General features: G+C 44.2%; 1 protein-coding gene across 2 annotated transcripts in view; it reads right to left on the bottom strand.

Annotated features, from left to right (window-relative positions):
- The window catches only part of ARID1A (AT-rich interaction domain 1A), a 593039-nt gene that overhangs the window by 375517 nt on the left and 194190 nt on the right, over positions 1-23332 (bottom strand). For both annotated transcript variants that reach the window (XM_069224049.1, XM_069224050.1), the window contains exons 5-7: positions 17643-17883; positions 17245-17535; positions 16539-16706 (exon numbers count right to left, since the gene is read on the bottom strand). In XM_069224049.1, the coding sequence (XP_069080150.1) occupies positions 16539-16706; positions 17245-17535; positions 17643-17883 (700 nt within the window). The remainder of the gene's footprint in view (positions 1-16538; positions 16707-17244; positions 17536-17642; positions 17884-23332) is intronic.

Here is a 23332-nt window from a genome sequence, read left to right as displayed (position 1 = left end):
TGAAGCTGGCAGTGGAGGTGAGGCTGATGGAAGGGGCAAAAGGCTGGTGGCCTTGTTCACTTTCTTCCTCTGTTTCGGAGGAACCCGCATGTCTAGAACCTTTCGAAAAGATAGCCACTTTTTAGATGGTAGTGTAGGTGTCGGAGCCAGAGCATTTTCAAGGATAAGGCTGATGTGGATCTGATTTTGCTTAACATCCAACTTCTTGGAGTCTATGGACAATTGGCTTTACTGATGCGTCTAAGTCGGACTTGGAGCTTGGCTTCAAAGGTTTCAGCTCCTAATAAGGATAGAGGCAGTTAACATCGACTGCAATGGTCGACTCAGCATCGATGGTCGAGTAGGTGTCAGCTTTTGTTCCAGGGCCAAAGTACTCGAAGCCGAAGCCTTTTGTTCCAGGGCCAAAGTACTCGATGCCGTAAGCTTCGGCTTCGAGTGGAGTTTATGCACCACGGCGGAAAGCAGGGCATCAAAATCAGCTGCTCAATGCTGCTCAATGCTGACCATGACCGGAAGGCAGTGGTAGACCGAGGGCCTCAGTGTCGATCGAGAGGGGCCAAGCGTCAATTGGAGGGATCAATACGAAGTAGGGAGGAGGGGATACAGTGCTCACGGATTGCTGTGCCAGTGTAACATTGACCATTTCAAAATCGACCTCGAGGTCGGAGCCGGAACTCTTGACGGAAAACTACTCTTCCTCCACAGTCAACGGTTGAAGATGGCTTTCCTCCTCTTCGGGGTGTTCCTGACCAAAAATGTGTGGAGTGTTGTTGATGGTTCTCCGTCACAATTCCAGGCGACGCGCTCGACAGGCCCAATAAATTTTCTTCAAGAGGAAGGATTTACAAGCACAATCCGCTTTCCTGTGTTCAGGTGATAAACCGATGTAGATGTAACTCAATGTGTAGATGGAAAATGTGATCAAAACTATACAGACTAAGGGAATGGCAAACCGTGACGAAGTTGAAACGGAGCGAAGGGACACACATCCAAACCAGACGGCAGAAAAAGAAAAAAAAAACAATGGAGTTGATGCCCATGCACATTATCACAGAGGAGTCACTCTACCTCTTGACTCAAAAGACTTCTTCGAAGAAACACTAGATGGCAGGAGTATGCAAAGCATGTGTATTTACAACCACACATGCCTTGAACTGGTGTGTTTTGTCTATGTTTTTTCAAGGCATTTCCTGTAATCTCAGGGCAACCATGAGTGAACTTCTCCTTTGGTGGTTATGGCAGAGAAGGTACTGCTACTGCTGCAGCCTGAGATGGTGTTTATGGTCCTCGAGGAATTAATGAAGACAGCGCTGGTGTTGTAAGAACAAGAAATGGAGAAGGCGATGCTATTCCTGGAGTAGTGCTGTCAACCACTAAGGTGCTGGGAGTCCTCCTCTGCCATAGGGATGGGTAGAAATTCTTTAGAGTCAACAGGTTCAGAGAGCATGGCACAATGATGTCACACTTCCACCTTCTGACCTACTTTAAGTGGGTCTTACCCCACACTATGTCCCGACTCCAAGGCCCCTTGGCATCTGTATGATCTGTAATGGCAAAAAGTATCTTGAGGAAAACAGATTCCAAAAATTCTTGAAAGTGCCTCAAAGTTAAATGTTTAGATTCGGAGCTTATCTACACTGATCAGGGTTGAGAACAATGGTGTCTGGAGGAATGTTCTGAGGCTCTGATCAGATTATAGGTGGGATAGAAGAGGAGGATGAAGATTCACTTACTCTGCTAGATCTTATGCACCTGGTGGCTGAACCACTGACTTCCCCTTGCTTAGCCCTTAGGGAACATTGTCCCTGTCTCAGAGTCTTCTACTATGTACAGTCTTTGGGCAGATTTTACAAGTTGTGACAGAGTGAGCATCTGGAACTCTGACAATATATACATGGTCATACTCAGGACTTCTTTCCGCCATAAGTAAGGCACCCGTCAAGGAATGCCAACACTGTGACCCAGAAGACAGAAGAAGGAGAGCAACACCTCACATTAAAAATAAAACAAGAAAAGCACTACGCATAAGAAAAAGCAAGAAAAAAGGAAGCCATCATTAAAAAACATCATGTTAAAAATAAATCCCCAAAAATGAAGCATTGCAATAAAACTATGCAATAGGAAGGCAGCAGTGTTCGCGGGCCCTTTTCAGTTCAACTGTTTGGAGGTCCAGCACTACATGTCAGGATGGTTGAAAGCATCCAGAGTTTTTAAAGGTGCAAGGCTCAGCTGAGCACTATGTGCATAGTATCTGTAAGTCTTCGTATTCCATTCAATTTGAATATCCTTTTTGAAAGAAAAAAGAATGTCCTGCCAAGGGCAGATATATACCTCAGCTAATTTAACTAATTTGTTTGTATCAGCTAATAACGATCTTTGTTGCTGCTTTAGCCACTAGGAATTCTGAACACACTTCTTGATTTTCCCTTTCCAGTAGCTCTTGCACTGCAGATTGTCTTTTTCTGGAGGCAAAAATGTCTTTAATGTATCTGCTACAGTCTTCACTTGAAACATTTTCTCTGTCCATAAGAGCTCTAACTAGGTAAGAATGAGAAAGGAAGCCGTGAAACGTACTGCTGGCACCTGGGTTAGACTGTGGGGCAGTATTAAGAAAAGCAAAACAGAGAAACAGCACAGCAGCATTCATATAGGGAAAATCCTGCTGGGCCTGACACTGCAGGAACCACTTGATTTGCAGTGGCAAGAAAGTGAATCACTAGTTCAAAAGGTCCTGCATTTGACCTCTTGGTAGAAGTGCTAAGCACTGCTTTAAGGAATTTCACAGCTCGACTCACCTACTGAATTAGTTCCCCTTGAATAAGTGGTGGAGGTTCTGCCACCCTTTCCCAAGGCATCCACATGTCTGCCTAGTCACAGGGTGGGCAGAAGATGAGGGAGGACATTTTCTCTGAACACTTCTCTTAGAAACACAATGCTTAGTTTGGGGTCGTGCACTTTTCTTCCTAATAAAACTTACTTAACGTAACCAAGTGGTAGCAAAAATATCGCCTGTGCAGGGTCCAGACAACCAGGAATCATCGGGACCCCAGGCAAAACAGGGGCTCTGGGCTGCAGTGATACAAAGAAGACAGTTCTGTGCTTGAGGCCCTCCCTGATTTGAACTTGGCATCATCATTTTGTTGAACATTATTATATTATCAGTCAAAGACAGGTGAGATGGGATCGATCTTGTAGAAGTAAAACAGAAAGTAGTACCTTTCTGCTTCGGCATGCCTGACTCATCTAACAGTTGTCTTTGACAGTCTCAGACGCCTCCGAGTACTAGAAGGGATCTGTATCCACATTCGCACCTCAACCTCCCACTGGAACGTGGCCACAGATAACTTTGCGGATGATAAGATACAGCCGGTTTCATCTGTGAAGAGCTCTTTTGGCAGTACCATTATGAATAGCATGGTCAGTTGAACATGTTCTGGCTTGATAAAAGGTCTTGATGCCTTCTGCCAGGATATATCATCGTGAACCATAAGTCCTCGATGTAAAAAGCCTCCGCAATGGGAATTTCGATGGCCAGATCCAATATATTGAATATAAGGTGTGATGCAATGGTGTAATTTACTTATTGTATTAGATTCAGCAAGAGCATTTCCAGCCCCATTTGCTAGGGTGGGTCCTGCTGCAGAAGAAGGAGCTCATCTGTAGCAACCGGGCCACAACTTGGAAAGTCTCATTTTTGGATTATAGTCAAATACGCTGCCTGTCCCTCAAATTCCTAAACAATATATCCATTTGAGTCCAGGAGACAAACAATGGGTGAGGCATAATCTTTTGGTTGTGGATCTTAACCCATAGCAGGAAAAAAAATTAAAGTCATAAAAGAGTTGAGAAAGTCTTGATAGGAAATATCTTAAAACAAGTTTCAAGATGAAATGGCAACATAAAGCTGTCAAGTGAAAGCAAAATGTGAAATGGTGAACCGACACCCACATAGCAGTGTAGGAGATGCCCAAGACTGTCCCACCATGAGCTAGCACAGTGCTTACAGCTTTCAATTTGGAATAAACATGTAAGCCATCCAGAGGCTGTTTCTTTGGCAGCCCATAACAGTTTTTGATGTACAAGTATAACCTCCTGAAAATGGTTCCCTTCTGTGCCACGTTTTAATTTTTAGCCCCAGATAAGCCCATAAAGAGCTGATCGTCCACAATATGCTCTCTGCAGTACTATAGAGGCTCAGGGGGCTAGATGATGGAGCTGTTCTTCCCCCTTGGAGGGGTGAGGAGGGACGAAGAAACTTTGTAAGGTGATGGAGTGGCTAATATGAAAGGCCTTGACCACCCATATACGAGAATGGTAGTTTTTTTCTGACAAACCAGTTTGCCTGCGAAAATATTGGTACACGGCTGCTGGTCCAATAGGGCATGCAATTTGCTCACAAGATGAGCTGAGGTAATCGCAAAGCGGAATGTTGTTTTCAGTGTCAGATAATGTAAGGAAGAAATGTTTATTGGTTCGAATAGGGTACATATGAGGAAGGTGAGAACCAAATTAAGGCCCCATTGCTGCATCACAAATGGTGTTGACAGGAACATATGGAACAGTCTTTTTAAGAAACGCATCACAACAGGTGATTTAAAAGACGGCTGATCCAGTAGTCTTAAAAACGCCAACATGTAGCCTTCATCAGTTTTAATGAAGGGACCTGCCAATTTGACACCAAATACTTTGAGAGGAAGATCGAATGCCATCCATTCCCACTGCTCAATTTCCAAGCATGACAGTGTAAGGTATACAGGTTCAGGTGTAGGGCCCTGTCCTGCTAATGAAACAGGAGGCCCGCCCAAAAGTTCCAGGTACCACCTTCTCCTTACCTAGTCCGAGGCCACTAGGATGTCCTGCAGAGCTCTGGACAGGACCGGCAGCAGCAGGAAGACGTAAAGGAGACCACAGCTCCAGGCTAAGTGAAAGGCATCTCAGAGCATTAGCTGCCTTTGGAACACCAACGTGCAGAAAAATTAACATTGCATGTTCTCTATGTTGACAAAAAGATTGAGCCAGAGTTTGCCCCACTGCTAGAAGATGCTTTATGCCACCTCTGAGTTTAGCTGTCAATCGTGATCCGATAAGCAAAGTCGTCCGAGTTTGTCCACCCTAGTATTTGAAGATTCTGCCAGGTGGTGTACAATCAGGGAGATGGCCAGCTTGATTCAGCAACTTCTAAAAACACAAAGCCTTCTGACACAGGACCCACAACCTTACTCCGTCCTCCTTCTTGCAGTACCACATGGCGGTAGTGCTGTTTGTGAGAACCTGCACTCTTTCCCTTTTGATGGACAGAAAGAAAGCTTTCAGTGCCGAGCTTATCACTGCAACTCAAACAAGTTGATGTGGAGACAGGCTTCTGCCAGAGATTGGCATCTTCTGATCCCCACCTGACCTACCCAATCCAGCAACAATGCATCTGTCACAACCGTCAGCTCTTAATGTGGTAGAGAGAAGGGTCTGCCACCAGTCCAGTTTAGGTCTAGCAGTCACCACTGCAGATATTTTGCTGTCTCCTCCAATACCTCAATTGAATCCGCAAGTTCCCTCGGTTCCTTGAAATCTCCAAGATATCAGATCCCACTGCAGAGCCTGTATGTGTCACTTGGTGTAGTCCACAAGCAGGATGTAGGAGGCTTTTAAGCCTCAGATCCGCTCTCACTGAGACCTAGGTCAAAGGTTAAAACATCAAGATCACAGCCCTAATGCCCTGGACTCGCTAAAGCGGAGAAAAGCATCAGAATAGCACTGTGTCCAGAATGTCCATAATGAATAGAAGCCTCTACAAATGAGTCAGGTGTCACTGGTATACTGATGAAAAGAACCAACATCAACTGGTTGGTCGTCTTCTGAAGGAGGTGTACAACTGTTTAAGGCCAGTCATTAAGTTATAGGAAGACTGACCTTGATAGATGGGCTGCAACCACCCCCATCACTTCCAAGGAAACCCAAGGTGCACTGGAAAAGCCAAACGACAGAATCAAGAACTGAAAGTGATTGTGCCCTACCTGAAACCTTAGGTACAGTCTGTAAGACTGCAAAACGAGAATATGGAAGGTGGTGTCCTGCAGTTACAACGCCACCATCTCGCTTCCTGGACCAGGGCAAACAGAACTTGGACTGGGATGATCATCTTGAACTTCTCCTTCCGAAAGATTAAAGTTCAAAGGCTGAAGGTTGAGGATAGGACAGAGGCCTCCGCCCTCCTTCAGCACCGGAAAGGAAAAGGTATATCAACCAGTCTCATTTTATGATTCTGGCCTCCTTTCTATGGCTTCCTTGGCAAAGTCAGCATTAACTTCTCCTCTGAATATGGACAAGTGGTCCACCAGAAAGTGACGCAGTTTAGAAGACCATATTGGGGGGCGGAGGGGACAGTCACAAAGGGGGACACAACCATTCTGGGCAATCCAGAGCACCCACTGGTCGGATGTGAAACTCTTCCACCTAGGGAGGTAAAAAATGAAAAAACCTCCTACCAGACGACCATGTGCCTCAAGGAAAAATAAAGCAGTTTTGCAGTGGCCGCAGGAGAATGTGCGGGTTTGGGTAACTTGTTGCCATTGGGGGTCTGAATGTTGATGGCTACATACCTAGCCTCTGCCTCAAAAGTCTTGGGGAAACCCATTGTGGCACAGTGTGCCCCTGCTGAAACCCTGTTACAAAGCCACAAAAGGGGTGACACTGATGGGGAAACTGTTTTGTGTGCAGTGCTAATCCAAGGATGTGCGCTTTTGAAAAAAACTTTCTTTGAAGAGCTCCAGGGCTCAGTCCACCTTGTATCCAGAGAGGTGTATGCCACTGATTGGCATCTCCATAAGGAACTGCCGTCCATCACTTGAAAACACAGTGGAGCAAATCCGAACATGGCGCCAAAGCACCATTCTAGTCCTGACTGGGACTGAGGTCAGATGTCATTTGGTACGATTAGCAAGATGTCTGCCACCGTATCCCATAACCCATGCAAATAGCTCCCCAGGAGGCAGCTCCCGTTCACTGACCTGAGAACAAGACTAAACGATGAACGCATCCTTTTACTAAATGCCTCCCTGTGTTTCAACTCTGTCTGGCAAGGCTGTCAGAAACGCATTTGGGTTAAATCGCCTTGTGGATGCCTGCATCACTACACTCTCCAGAGTAGAGAGCTAAAGGGGGAAGGCAGGTTCCCCTATACTAGGTGTATGTGACCTTGCAATCTTCCTGTTGATTTGTAGACAAGACTGACGTGGCCCAGGGGCCCAGCTTTGTGTGTGTGATCACCCTCCTCAAATGATAGGGTAAGCTGCTCAGATGTCTGCACAGAATGAAGGACGTCTGTAAATATATTAGTGTTGAATTCAGTAGTGGGTGGAATAAGTTCCAAGTCCTTTGCAGATCTGCTTATAACACTGGCAAAAGAGGAGGATTACACTGTAGCTGCTGCCAGGGTAGATGAATTTAGGCCAATAATGGTGGATCCACGGCCATCATAGAGCTTTAACAAGAGGTTTTTTTCATCACAGACTTGACTTTTGCTGTCATAATGATTATCATATTGGTGCATCAATGCAATGGCATCAGTGGAGATGTTGCTCAACTTGTTCCAATCTCGGAGGAGGGTGCAACACGACCTTTTGAGTCGGAAAGGACTATTGACTTCCCCTCCAGCATCTGTGCAGAGTTGACGTTTGGGGTTCAGTATCAGCCATGGAGTTAGGGCTGAACCTGAGGTGGGGCTGCATGGCACAGTCTACATCTAGGACCAATCCACTATTGATAAACCGAACGGAGGCCACTTGTGATTCTTACTGCCAGAAGGTACATCAGATGGATCCTGCTGGGTATAAAATAGCCTGTTAATGGCCCCCTTGAATTTGCAGAGCTGGCTAGAGAAAGATTGGGTTGCACTGAGATAACAGTAAAAAATAGGTTCACAAGGTCGTTAAATCAGCCTTTGGAGCAAGAGCACGTCTGAGCCCTTGACTTTGACCTGGCCTGGCCCTTCCTAATCCCATGCAAACTGTATCTGCAGGCCAGCTATTGCAGTCTGCGTGAAAATGTGCATACAACTTTTCACTGCTTGTCACAGCACCAAACCACCCACCACTGCAACCCCCACCTCTACCACTAGTGACCCTAGTAACAACAGTAGTGATGGGTCAGGCATTAATAGCCATTCCAAGGGTGTAGCTGGGCTCACTTTAGGAAGTGTGGTGGGGGCTGGCTTAGTTAGGGAAACTACTTGAGGCTGTTTTAGTCTCAGATGGGGAAATTGATTTTGCCACCCTAGCTGCCTGTCCCCTTAACATAGGTAAGTACAGGCAGCTGCCCTTGATAAACTGTGTTCAGGCAGAGTCCTTCAGGGAAACAGGTGCCAGTGTCACTATGGTGACTGACAAACTGGTGTCCCCTGAGCAACACCTACTTGGTCATCAGTACCAAGTGACTGACGCCCTCAACAAGACTTTGTGCCACCCCCTGGCAGTTGTTGATTTCAGCTGGGGGGGGCGTTACTGGCCCAAAGAAGGTTGTAGTGTCCACATACTTACCTGTAGAGTGTCTCTTGGGGAAAGACTTGGAATCTTCAGTTTGGGTTGAAGTGGACTTGAAGGGCCAAGCAGCAACGCTGGGCATCCCTGGGCGTTTTTTTTTTTTTTTTTTTTTTTGCTTTGACCAGGGCTCAGTTCAAGAAGCAAAAAGAAAAAGGAATCTTGGAGCCTGGAACAATGGCCCAAGAGGCTCCCAAAGCCAAGGGTAGATAGGGCAAAAAGTTGCCCCCTACCCCACCTTCCAGTGAAGATGTCCCCTTTGAGGAGGAGGAATCCACTCCTTTGGTAAAACCTAAACCTGAAGAGTTGAAAGCTGACACAGCTGAGCTTGAAGGTGCAGGAGGGACTACCAGGGAGGAATTCATTAGGGCACAGCAAACCTATCCCACACTGGAAGGGTTAAGACAGCAAGCTATCCTTCAGGAAGCAGGGGGTGTCAGTGCCACCCACAAGGTGTATTGGGAGGACAACCTCTTATACTCAGAAGCAAGGGAACCCAAACCTGGTGCCACCATGAGGTTGGTAGTACCTCTGCAGAACAGAGAATTTCTGTTGACCCTTGCACATGACATACCCCTGGCAGGTCACCTGGGACAAAGCAAGACTTGGGATAGACTTGTCCCACACTTTCACTGGTCCCATATGTCTGAAGATACAAACGAGTTTTGTTGCTGCTGTCACCTGTCAAGCAAGTGTCAAGACAGGGGGCACCCCAAAGGTCCCCCTGATTTCATTACCAGTAGTTGGGGATTCTTTGAGAGGGTTAGTTGGGGATTCTTTGAGAGGGTTGAGGTGGCTATTGTTGGTCTCCTAGACCCCTCCCCCAACTGCCTCTGGAAAAAGATTCATACTGGAGGTGGTGGAATATGCCACTAGGTATCCAGAGGCTATACCTCTAAGGACCACTACAGCTCCTGAAGTGGCAAAGGCCCTCCTGGGAATCTTCTTCAGGGTGGGCTTTCCAAAGGAGGTGTAATCAGACAGAGGTGCAAACTTCATGTCTGCATACCTTAAGACCATGTGGAAGAGTGTGGTGTAACCTACAAGTTCACCACATCCAAACCAATTGTTTAGTTGAGCGGTTCAATAAGACTCTCAAAGGCATGATTTTGGGACTCTGAAAAACTCAACTCAGGAGGAGATGGAATTTCCTGTTGCCATGCCTCCTGTTTGCCTACAGGGAGGTTCCTGAGGAGGCTACAGCCCCTTTGAACTTCTGTTTGGACACCCTGTTAGGAGTCCACTTGCACTTGTAAGGGAAGGATGGGAGCAGCCTCTCAAGCCCCCTTAACAAGACAGTGTGGATTATGTACTTGGCACTCAGATCCAGGATGGCTGAGTACATGAAAAAGGCCACTAAAAACCATCAGGCTAGCCAAGAACTGCAAAAGCAGTGGCATGACCAGAAGACTGTCCTAACTGTTTACCAGCCAGGACAGAAAGTGTGGGTCCCTGAGCCTGTGGCTCCCAGTGGTCCCCACACTATAGGGGACAAAAAGGGTGAGCTCACCTATTTGGCAGACCTTGGCACTCCTAGAAGCCCCATTAGGGGGCTTCATGTGAACCACCTTAAGCCCTACTATGACGCGGCTGATCTGACCCTGCACATGACAACTGATGAGGGGCAGGAAGAAGAGAGTGAACCTCTCCCTGATCTCTTCACCACCACTGCAGCTGATGGTACAGCGGATGGAGTTGTCCTAGCATAATGCCTTTCTGAATCCCAGAAGGAGGACTGCAGGAACCTCCTAGGCCAGTTCCTGGAACTGTTTTCTCTGACACCTGGTCAGACAACGTGGTATGAACACACCATTGACACAGGTGATAGCATGACAGTTGAACATTTAACGGCAACCTGATAATTTTAGAGGCTGCATCACAGCAGAAGTGAAAAGGATGCTGGACGTAGGAGTCACTGAGCACTCTGATAGCCCCCTGGGCTAGCCCGGTGATGCTGATCCCAAAACCTCACTCTCAGAATGGAACAAGAGAGATGAGGTTCTGTGTTGACTACAGAGGGCTCAACACAGTCACCAAAACTGATGCTCATCCTATTTATAGAACAGATGAGCTAATAGATACACTGTCATCTGCCAAGTATCTAAGAACCTTTGACTTTACTGCAGGATATTGACAGATCAAATTGTCACAGGATGCAAAACCAAAATCTGCATTCTCAACCACTGGAGGGCATAATCAATTTACTGTTATGCCCTTTGGTTTGAAGAATGCACCTGGCACTTTTCAGAGGCTGGTGATTACAGTCCTCAAAGGTTTGGAAGCCTATAAATGCAGCCTATCTCAATGACATAGCTGTCTTTAGCTCCACCTGGGATGACCACCTGGTCCACCTCTGGGATGTTTTGGAGGCTCTGCAAAAAGTAGGCCTCACCATCAAGGCCTCTAAGTGCCTGATAGGGCAGGGCAAGGTTGTATATCTGGGCCACCTGGTAGGTGGAGGCCAGATTCAATCATTACAGGGGAAGATCCATACTGTTTTAGAGTGGACTCCCCCTACCACACAGACCCAGGTGAGAGCCTTCCTAGGTTTCACTGGGTACTACAGGAGGTTCATCAATAATTATGGCTCCATTGTAGCCCCTCCTGATGACTTCGGATCTAAAAAGATGCCAAAAAAAGTTTTATCTACAGCTAGCTGTCAAAAAGCTTTTGGGGACCTTACACTGGCAATGTGCTCTGCACCAGTGTTAAAAAGCCCTGGTTACTCCAAGATGTTCATTGTCCAAACTGATGCCTCAGAGGTAGGGGCGGGTGCAGTTTTTTCTCAGCTCAACACTGAGGGCCAGTATCAACCAGTTGCTTTTATCAGCAGAAGGTTGACCCCTAGAGAGAAGCGTTGGTCAGCTATAGTAAGGGAGGCCTTTGCTGTGGTCTGGGCCTTGAAAAAGCTGAGGCCATACCTGCTGGGCACTCACCTCGTTATTCAAACAGACCACAAGCCCCTTCTATGGCTCAAACAGATGAAAGGCGAAAACCCCAATTTGTTGAGGTGGTCCATATCCTTACAGGGAATGTACTATACAGTGGAACATAGGCCTGGGAGTAACCACTCCAATGCAGATGGACTCTCCAGATATTTCCACTTAGACAATGAAGACTCATCTGGGCAAGGTGGCCTTCTTGTCTTTCGTTTGGAGGGCGGTTGGGGGGTTGTGTAGGAAAGTACCCTCTTTCATGGCATGGTCACCCCCACTTTCTGCATGTCAGTATGTTTGACTGTTTGCTGGGTTCCTGCTAACCAGGACCGCAGTCGTTTTGCTCTCTCCTCTAAATTGTACTTTTTTCTTCCCACAATTGGCATACTGGTCCCCCCATGTAAGTCCCTAGTATATGGTTCCTAGCTACCCTGGGCATTGGGGTTCCAGGAGATCCATATGGGCTGCAGCAGTTATTCTGCCACTGATAGGGAGCCCATGCAAACGGTTCTGCAGTCCTGCCATTGCAGCCTGCGTGAAACGGGTGCATGCATCCGTTTTCACTACAGGTCACTACACCAGGTCACTGTAAGTCACCCCTGTGGTAGGCCCTTCTAGCCCAGAAGACAGGATGCAGGTATCTGTGTGTGACAGCACCCCTGCACTAGCAGAGGTCCCCCCACAAACTCCAGATTCATTTTTCTGGACTTTGTGAGTGCAGGGACGCCAATTTACGGGTGTACTAGATATAGGTGACTACCTATGTCCAGCTACGTAATGGTAACTCAGAACCTGGGCATGTTTGGTATCAAACATGTCAGAATCATACCCCAATACTGTTGCAAGAATTGGAAGTATGATTCCATGCACCGTGGGGGCTCCTTAGAGGAGCCCCAGCATTGCTACCACCAGTCTTACAGAGTTTTAAGTTACCACAAGTAGGGCAGTGGCCAGCATCTAAACATGTGTAGACTTTAACGTTGAATCTGTACTTGTTTTGGTTCTTTATAAAGTTGGTTCTAAAGTCAGAGGGATGAGCTTCAAAATAATTATCATGCTCAAGAAGGTGCAAAGTTGGGTACTGATATCGGATTCAAATATTTTAGATGATAAAAAGAGGAAAAAGATGGGTTTAAGGTTGGCTAGTACTTTATGCCCCAATTAAGATTTTTTAAAGGAATAGACCAAACGTTTCCACAGGTTGGGAATTGATAATAGAGAGGGTGAACTTCAAAATGGACGAGGAGCTTTAAAATAGACTAAAATATTTGGCAAGCAACGAGGCTCATTGTTTGAGGTATATGTCAAAGCAGGGATTAAGAGGTGATCTAGAAGTGATAAGAGATTTTCGAGGTTCCTGTAGTGTTAAATGACATTGGAGGTCCAATAAACAAGTCTTAAGGCAATGAGACAAAAGAGTAGGCTACAAAATGGAGTAGAGAAGATACAGAAACAGTCCATGTGGAGTCATAGGAGGAGACAAAGAATTATTTTGAAAAATTCTGTAACAAGGACTTAGGTACATCTATATTCATATTTATCGGAAGTGTGTATGAATTTAGACGGCATACACACAGTATACGACCAAGAGCACTTGTATTTCATTTTAAGAGGCCAGTCCGGCAGAAAGAGTAAAATGGGAATGTCTCAGACAAGTGGAGTGAAATATATGCCGCAACTATTAGGGAATTGCTATATTCCTCGGAACATAGGAACATTCAACACAGTAATAAACAGTGTTTCTTACTGACTTATTTTAGAATACCACTTTAAACTACAGTAGAGGCTGTGTTCAGTCTCAACAGGGTGAAAAGATCCTGTGAATCCTAACATCACACAATAAAAACAAACACTTTAAACGTATAGCCTAGATTGAGCAATTGATATATTTTTCAAATGTATGTACGCTTTGTACATAGACAGTGCTCGACAGAGACATCCCAGTGCACGATGTAAGTGACAAATATGATACTCGACTAAAAAAGTTACATGAGCATTGGCTGTATCGTACATTTCAATGGGAGACAATTGTATGAGGACATATTTGTCTTGTAGTCCACTAACCACAAATATACAAAGATCAAAAAAAAAAAGTCGTTTCCACCGAATAAACAAAATACTTGGGATGCTTTGTAACTGGGTCAAGGCTGAAGACAATGAATGCACTTCCTTATGCATGCAATATGCTGCCACTGATTCTGAAAAAGGGGGCAAATAATGAAATATGAAGTAGAATGAAGTGGGGGCCATATAGTTAACGTCAGAGGTAAATAAACAGCGGACCAATAGGCAGCTTACCCGACAAAAGAGGGGGTTTATGTAATTCAACTCACGCAAATTAAATTGTAAGATGAGGTGATTGTCTTATTACTGTGCGATGTTATGATTTTTTATCCTGTGTCGAGGGAATACTGCATCTGCTAAGGTTTAAAGTGTATTCTAAATCAACTCTGTAAGAACAGCTATGACAGTGTCTGACATCTTTTAAAAGCATGCTGGGCCCGACAATTCAAGCATTTTTTTCCCTTTGGTCCCCTTTCACTGACCATTGATTTCCACTACAAACAGCCGCCACTAAAGTCCATTACCAAAATAACAGTGCCACACTATAAATTATACCTATGACATATCTATGGAATATATGGACTGCAGTAGAAATACATAAGAGTATTTCTATCAAACCCCAAGGGAGTTCACACTGTAAATGTAGTTCGAGGGCAATATAAGCACTGTGATCTCCAGGGGGGGTCATAAATATGCATTATGTACCCAAATAAGGCAGTCCACATTTCATATGTGACATCCATATTATTAATTTTCCATACCAGAATTCAAGGAATAGAACAGTAAATGTTCACTTCATACATGACAACAGTTGCTAAAAGTGAATGGGTGGTGGACAAAGTTTATTTGTGTTGTGTTGCTGTTGAACTGGTGTTTTGTGGTGTTGACATTATATTGTATGGTTTTGTGCTTTGTGTGTGATATGTATTGTAGCAAAGTTCTTTTTGTATTTATTTTTGTGCGTGTTTAGGATGTTCATCTTATTTTGCTATGTTATTGTTATTTGTTTTTTGTGCTAATGGGTAGTGCTGTTGTGGTGTTGCTATAGTGGTGGTTGAGTTGATCGCATTTAGTGTTGTGCTCAAGTGTTGTGTTATTGCACAACTTTGTTGGCTTTGTGGTGTGCTGTTTTGCTATGTTGTTGCGATCCTATGTCATAGTGTCATGCCTTATGGTTTTCTGTAGTGTTCTCTAGTGGTACGTGTTTTAATGCTACAATGTCATTGTGCTATTGTGTTGCTCTGCTGCTTTTCGTTTAGCTGGTGTGATGTGGTGTGCTATTGTGCTAGGTAGTTGTGTTGTATTGTGTTCATGTGTTTATGTATTGTGCATTTGAGAATCTGTTGACAAGAAAACAACTACAGCCTTACAAAGCTCAATTGAAATGATTGTGATTTTATATTACTGTATAGATTTTCAGGGCTCTGTACATGGTTATATACTGTGTTTTAATACTGCAAATGGACAAATAGCTTAGCCTGCACCATACATGCATATCTGCTAAGTGTAGTATGATATTTATGACCAATGTTGACAGAGGGGCAGGGTATCACGACACACTTGAACCTTTTTAGTTTCATGAACTACGCCCCCCCCCCCCCCAACGCTCAATAACGGCAATGAATAGTATATCACACTGCACATCTGCACGCGTGCTACGTGTGCACAAACATATACATTCTATAAGTTCAGCAAGTTAAATGGCATTAATGCTCCTCATCGACCAGTTTCTGACCAAAGGGAATCGCCACATGCCAATACTCTGCATCCAAATTCGAAGACTGCTCCCTGGGAAACAACTTCCAATATATTGGCAAAAGATTAAGAATTGTTCATCGCCATCTTTACAAAGTCCAATGCACACATAACTCAAACTGCTCCTACTTGGGCCTGTCACAAGCAACCTAAAAAACTATCGAATATTTTTAACCAACGTCTCAGGTTTTTGAGCAGTGTTACTAAACAACACATAATAATATGGCCCCTTGAAACACCCAGGACTATGGAAAACAGTTTATTTCTTTGGTTTATGTAGTGTACAATACAAAGATTCAGTGCCTTTGGCACACTCACCACCTTGCTCGAGTCAACTGTGCACATTTCCAACCTCTTACAGGCAACAAATACTTACCGTCTAAGGTTATACATTTCTGTTCCAATTAGGTTACTGCTTGTGTATAAACCCAAGCTACGTGCATCCTTGAGGCGGCTTCAGTGTGTTGTCCAGGCTCACAAAGGGTTCTCTCCTTAGACTAGAACTCTCAACTGTCAGCACACAGCTTAAAGATCTATACTTTTTAATCAAAAAAATCACTTGAAACTTCCCAATAGCATGGCTACCATGACCCAGAAAAAGATAACCTGCATGATTGAGCTTTGCTAGAGGCCCGGATTAATTATTGTAGAACTAAACTCCATAAGCAATCACCAGAAAGTAACCATTACCTTTGGACAATTTCTTCCATTGTTGTTACTGTTCGTTGGGGGTGGGCGGTATGTCTATCATCTACAGAAATCCAGGCCTACCTTTGCAAAAGGAAAATTCTGCTCTGACTAGCATAACAAATCAACTGTGCTTTTGGATTAATTGTTAGTCTTGAAGAAGATTACTTACTGGTTTTTGGTGGAATTAATCTTTATGCTATTAAAAACAATCTCTTCAAGCCTTTTAGAAAAATGTTGGAGGTCTGCTTAGCATGAACCATCAATAAAAGATTGTAGTTGAACCACTTGTACCGGCATAAGGACCTAGGGAACCCATGACAGGTTCTCGAACTGTAGTAATAACCAATCTTAAACAGAGTTAAAAACGAATCCACGATTTACCATAGATAGGACTGCAGAGTCTGGGACATAAGACAAATCATTCCACAGACGAATGGCCTTTTCTTAGATACTGACCTTCTTATTCCTGTAAAATAACTAATCTGATCACAGCTTTACAAGTACTGCAATGTGAACTACGACTGTTTACAATATCAGACCACACATTGATTCAAGCCATCACCTTGGGGTCCATACTGACTGCCCTGCGGACCATAGCTTGCCATCGAGTTCTGCTGATAAGGATTCATCCCAGAATGCATCTGTGCTCCGGAAGACTGCCGTGGGGATAAGGCGGCACCAGGCTGGGGAGAGTTGTACTGCGGTATCTGTGGATTCCTCTGGATGTAGCCTAAAGAAAAGCACAAAACTCAGGTCGAGCCAGCCAGAAGGAAAAAAAATGCCAAAAACTAAAGAATAAAGAACAGAGACACATACATTCATCAATGGGATCCACCTGGGCTCTCCTGACAACCAATAATCACTCTGTCTACACAGCACCATGGGAGAAACTCACCAAGGCACCCCATCTCCAAAATTCCCTGGTGTGACTGGAAACCAAATTACTCTGCACAGCAATTTCCAAACATCGCAATCTCCCAGTTAACTTTTTCATCGATTAATTTACCATGTTTTATACCAGCAACTTGGCACTGTTTTTTCCAAAACCGGTTCTACCTGTGAATGCTCACCTATTTTACAAGTCAGAAACTGAAACTCAACAATGAGGTACAACAGATCCCCCCCCATGCATCTGTTTACCTGTAAGCTGTCCACCAGCCCTCAGTCGCAGAAGTTCATATCTATGCATTACCACATGCACCCAGGTCTGCCATTCCCTCAACATGAGCGCTACTTTTTACTCTAGCTCATGGATTATACAAGCTCACCTCTATCCTGATTAAGGCTTGAGGGGTTCATGTTTGGGTTAATAGAAGAATTCATAGGACTCATTGATGGGTTCATCGAGGGGTTCATAGATGGGTTCATTGAAGAGTTCACTGAAGGGTTCATTGAGGAATTCATTGAAGGATTCACTGAAGAATTCATAGAGGAGTTAACTGAAGGATTAATGGAGGGGTTCATAGACTGGTTCACTGAGGGGTTTATTGTCTGGTTCATTGATGAGTGCATGATGTTTTCAGACTGGACGCTGGGTGGTCGAGGCGGCATCTGGTTGACTTAAACATGGAAGAACATACATTAATGAGCAATTAACGAGCATTTAAAGAAAGCTTTGTTACAGACAACCATTTTGATACAGTGGTGATTGAACATTCATGATTACCTGGAACTGCAGCTGGTGACATAGGGCCAGAACGAGGCTGTACAACACTTGCTGGAGAACCAACAGGGGAAGGAGAAGGGCCCCGGACTCCTGGCAGGTGGGGTGAGGTGTGAGGAGAGAATGGCGACTGTGCAGGGTTACTCTGCTCCCCCTGGCTGCTGGAAATCCCTGACGTGCTTACTCCAGGGCTCAACGCTCCCTCTGCACCCATTGGCAGGTCATCTATGGAACCCGACAAGTCCTACAAACCAGAAATATAACGTTTAATCAAATAATAGACACGTAGCACATTACACAGTATCAGACCCAACGGAATAGTACACAAAGCAGATTAGTTCAGGATACTACTCAGTGCCCTTTACACAGAATCTTCCCAAACGGTTCACACTACACAGACAAACATCGTTCTAACAAAGCATCGCCTACCGAATAAGGTCAGCCAAAGCGCTTCGGCACCTCGTCAGTGATAGTAAGCACTACAGAGTCCAACAACAAAACAATAACGCGGTTCCCAGGATTACTATGGTTAAATGAGACAAAATTGCCAGCCTGTTTTCTCCTCCTTGTACAACAAGGGGGGCGCTCAGCACCCATACTACAACGCACTTTATTCTAGCTCAGTGGAGAATACTGTGGACGAGGTGGGAGACATCGCTGGAAGAACACGATAGCAAGAGCAGAGGAACAGTGCTGGAACAGATGGCCCACTATAATCTGGCTTTAGACATAGTGGCAAGAAGCTGCTAGGTACCCGTTATGTAAGTGGAAGTAATGCTTTTAGGTGGCGCCGGCTTCTCTACATCTTCTTGGCTTTTCAAATGGACGCACAATGTACTCGAGGATAAAAGGGTGGTCTTTCCAGGGTGCGCACCTGGGTCTCCAATAGTAGTTACCTATTGGTTGGCCTATTTCACACACTGTTCAGACTCAGAACTCAACACATTTTCTAAGCAAGCTTCCACACCCAAAACACACAGGCCCAACAATCCCATTCTCTTGCATTCAGGTTGGGGATTGGACTGAGCACACTAATACAATATGGCTCCCAAGGGAGAACCAGCAAGTCTCCCATGTGTTAAGCAGCACCCTTTGTGACATTAATGACAGCAGCTTACTCATCCATTATCGAATGAGAAGAATACATATTTTGCTCTAGGTTAGAGCACCTACCGTTTTCTGGAGAAAACCACAGGTTTTATGTATCTAACGCACACAGCCAGCTGCGAAGCCCGTAGATCGCAAGTTTTTAACGCTTCAGTCCTCTCAGAGGGACTGTAAATTTAGAGTGTTCTTCCTTAACTGCACGGAGTTGACAACACACGAACCACTACACAAACCAAATTAGTCTCCAGTGTACCAATGAGACATTAATCTCATAAAATCACAGCAGACAAATTAATATGTTGCAATGCCATAACAAAGGTAGACTCTACGCTGACTAAATGACAAATAACTATTTGAATGAGGTCTCAAAAGGAAATGGTCCTCCAAATAATGCTAGTTTCATTACAAAAATATACGCCTAGAGTAACACCACCATATTGTAGATTTATTTTTTTAAGAGATGAGCAGCAACCTAGGAACCGTTACCCTACCAACCTACAGGGCTACTGAGGCGCAAGCCTAATAAATAGTCCTTGGAATGATTCCCCACACATCCCATTTTGTCCACATTCTCATCCGCTGGACCTCTCACCAGCAACAACAAGCATCTGCAATGCAATTAGTCTTGCATTTACGTGAGCTGGAGCTATTGACATTGTAAATGGATAACTGAACTTATTTTGTCACATTAATTGGTCAACCCTGTCGCATATTTTGGTCCTTTCTGCCACATAATTCCAGTAGCCCTACATATAACTAAAGGCCTATTAGGCCTACTCGAATATTTTTTTAAACAAGCCCCTTAAAACACAAACTACTCCCAGGTGCAAAACATATTTACTTGGCAGATGGTACAGGCGAAATTACCCGCGGGCAATGGATAAATAATTGCACTCGAATAATGCGTGTTTACTGGATCACTTTCCCTTTATTGCAGTCTGGGGAGTTGAACAGAATGCCCATGATTTTTCACATGCTTGAGGAGAGCCATCTCACATGATATTAATGATCCTCAGTCTTGAAATTAAATATTTTCATTCAGTTTCATTGTAAAATATTTACCATTGTACAGCATAATCAACTGTAAGCTCTCCTTCAGGTTAGTTTTATAAATATACGCACACACACAGCTCAAGTTTCACAGACTCCAACGTGTGTAGTTTATCTAGTCAGGTTTTTGCTTTTTATTAATAGCTTGTACTATGTTATAAAAAGAAAACTGCTTGTCCCAGAATGTAAAACAGAAAAACTAAATGAGGAAATCAAGTTTTGAACTAGGGAGCTGGACAACTCTACGAATACTACTCCAAGGGCTGGCTTCCAACTTTACGATATTACAGTTGGAATGTCCTCTTGAATTGTAGTGTATCACAGTAAAAACAAAGCAAGCCAGGTTTTCAGCACCTTGCCTGACTGTTTTCATCATGGACTGCAGCTGTAGCTCATGAGCTGTGGACTCATTGTAAGGTAGCACAGAGGGTTAATATGCCTGCTGTAAAGAATGTGTACTAGGCAAATCACAAAAAGCATATAATGTAAAAATGTCAAAATAACTGGTGATTTATGTTCTTTCTAGAGAGAGACCATACTTTTGTCTAGTGGAAGCTTGGGAGTCATCATAAGGTAGCACATAGGGTTAATATGCCTGCTGCAACGAATGTGTACTAAGCAGATCAGACTGCATATAATGTAAAAAATGTCAAAATAACTCCGGCGATTAATGTTTTTTTGTGGAGAGAGAACAGACTTTTGCCTAGTGGAAGCTTGGATTCGTAAGGTAGCGCAAAGAGTTCATGTTCTTTCTGGAGATAAAACGTTCTTTTGTCTAGTGGAAGCCTGGACTCATTTTAAGGTAGCGCACAGGGTTAATTTGCCTGCTGCAAAGAACGTGTGCAAGGAAAGTCACACAGTGTATACAATGTAAAAATGTCAAGATAACTAGCGATTTATGTTCTTTCTGGAGCGAGCACGTACTTTTGTCTAATGGAAGCTTGGACTCATCGTAAGGTAGCGTAGATGGTTAATGTACCTGCTGCAAAGAACGTGTACTAGACAATTTACAAAGCGCATGTAATGTAAAAATGTCAAAGTAACTGGCAATTTATGTTCTTTCTGGAGAGAGAACGTACTTTTGTCTAGTTGAAGCCTGGAGTCATCATAAGGTAGTTCACAGGGTAAATATGCCTGCTGCAAAGAACGTGTACTAAGCAGATCAGAGTGCATATAATGTAAAAAAATGTCAAAATAACTCTGGTGATTAACGTTCTTTCTGGAAAGAGAATGTACTTAGGGGAGAGCCAAAAGAAATGACTAAGTAGGTAACAGTGTGAACTGCGCTGTTCACGCAGAGTGCACCATGGAGCACGAAGAGGAGAGACAAAAGGAAAGTAGTTCGTCCACGCTGAATTATATCAGTAATCGTTCAATAATCCATGTAACAGGGTCAATCAGCAAGGCGGCAACAAAACCGGCCCATGGTGGGACAACGTAAAGCATTTGCCAATTACATCAAGGGATTTTTGAAGGGCAAGCCAACGAACGAGTGAATGTGATGGGTGTGGTTAAAAGTCAAAAGAATACTTACAACAGGTCAGAAAGCACTTGCGTGCTCGACCTAAAAAGCATCATCTGACTGAGCAGGTCTGGCCTTGGTGGTGAAAACAAACAAAAACGCTACTTAAACATGGTGGCCATAAATCTGCAATAATTTGTAAGCATAAAATTACCATTCTATGTAATTTTAATAGAATGAGTGCATCCTGGCAAGTAGGTGTACTTTGAGCAAGTATTACACATCCTTTATGGTTTTACCACGCATCACTGGAAAAGTATTCTTATTTATGTGATAAAAAGGTCTTTTGGGCCATATGCGGTCCTTTCAAGAGTTGGCAGACACGTTCAGCCTTTATCCCTCATAGTTTTACCGCTAATTACAACTGCAGCATGCCTTAGAAATCTATAAGGACAGGCTAACACTTCCTGAATTCAACCCACTTGAATTCAAGTTAGTGACCCATGTGCTGGACAGGGGTGATATATCTCGGCTGCACAAATCCTTAGTCACAAATGCGCCTGATCCCCATGGGAGCACTGAGGTCTAGGTGGGAGGAGGATGTGGTGGCCCTAGACAACGACTGGGCCGAGGCAAAAATGGCCCAGAAGATGTTTGTGGTATCAATGCGCCCTTATTTGGTCCAATTCAAATACTTCCACGGGATTTATTATTCTCATGAATGCATTTGGCATAGGGGCTGGGCCCGTGACCCAGCATGATTATGGTGTGGATCCACCCCAGGTACACTTTACCACACTATCTGGATGTGTCCAGGGGTGCAGGCATGTTGGTCAGGATCAAGAGGCACATGGGGCCTGTGGTGGGTATCCCTCTGGGGCTTGACCCCAAAATTATTTTATATGCGATAATGGACTTTGTGGGGGATTCTAGAAGAGTCTGATCCCTCCTCGCTACAGCATATATGGTGGCCAAGAGTGATCTTGTTAGACACAGAAGAGACAAGCAGTCCCCATTCATACAAGACTAGATTCGAGGAATGGATTCATGTGTAGCACTTGAAAAAATTAGTATACAAGGCAAGGGAGGTCTCACAGAAATTCAACCGAATCTGGGGGGCATGGATCAAGAAGTCTGTATATTGAAACTATGGTTATTTGTAGTTCTAATACACATGACCATTTCAGCGGTGGTCACGGCTGTTATCTTCGATACTGTGAATGACTGTGCAATTTATCTGTATTGCTCAATGTTTTAACTGTGGCCTCGTGGCTTGAGCTTGAAGTCTGAACTGATTGTGTTTGTATCTCATGAATGCAATAACGTGTTATTTAAAACAAAAAAATATATATATATATATATATATATATATAAATATATGGAAAATGTCACTTACCCAGTGTACATCTGTTCGTGGCATTAGTCGCTGCAGATTCACATGCTGTGCACAGTCCGCCATCTGGTGTTGGGCTCGGAGTGTTACAAGTTGTTTTTCTTCCAAGAAGTCTTTTCGAGTCACGAGACCGAGGGACTCCTCCCATTTCGACTCCATTGCGCATGGGCGTCGACTCCATCTTAGATTGTTTTGCCCGCAGAGGGTGAGGTAGGAGTTGTGTATGCTAATAATAGTGCCCATGCAATGGAGTGAATGCGTATGTACATAATAAAGTTTTAAGTAATATATTTACAAATGTACAAATGTTTAAGATCTACTTCTAAACGGCTACAGGCTCCCGGGGAGGCGGGTGGGCGCATGTGAATCTGCAGCGACTAATGCCACGAACAGATGTACACTGGGTAAGTGACATTTTCCGTTCGATGGCATGTGTAGCTGCAGATACACATGCTGTGCATAGACTAGTAAGCAGTTATCTCCCCAAAAGCGGTGGTTCAGCCTGTAGGAGTTGAAGTAGTTTGAAATAATGTTCTTAATACAGCTTGACCTACTGTTGCTTGTTGTGCAGTTAGCACATCTACACAGTAGTGCTTGGTAAATGTATGAGGCGTAGACCATGTTGCTGCCTTACATATTTCGTTCATTGGAATATTTCCTAGAAAGGCCATGGTAGCACCT

This window comes from Pleurodeles waltl, chromosome 3_1 (assembly GCF_031143425.1).
Source record: "Pleurodeles waltl isolate 20211129_DDA chromosome 3_1, aPleWal1.hap1.20221129, whole genome shotgun sequence".
Taxonomy (NCBI): Eukaryota; Metazoa; Chordata; class Amphibia; order Caudata; family Salamandridae; genus Pleurodeles; species Pleurodeles waltl.
The sequence above is the reverse complement of the archived record's forward strand: the minus strand, read 5'-3'. Positions and strand labels throughout refer to the sequence as shown.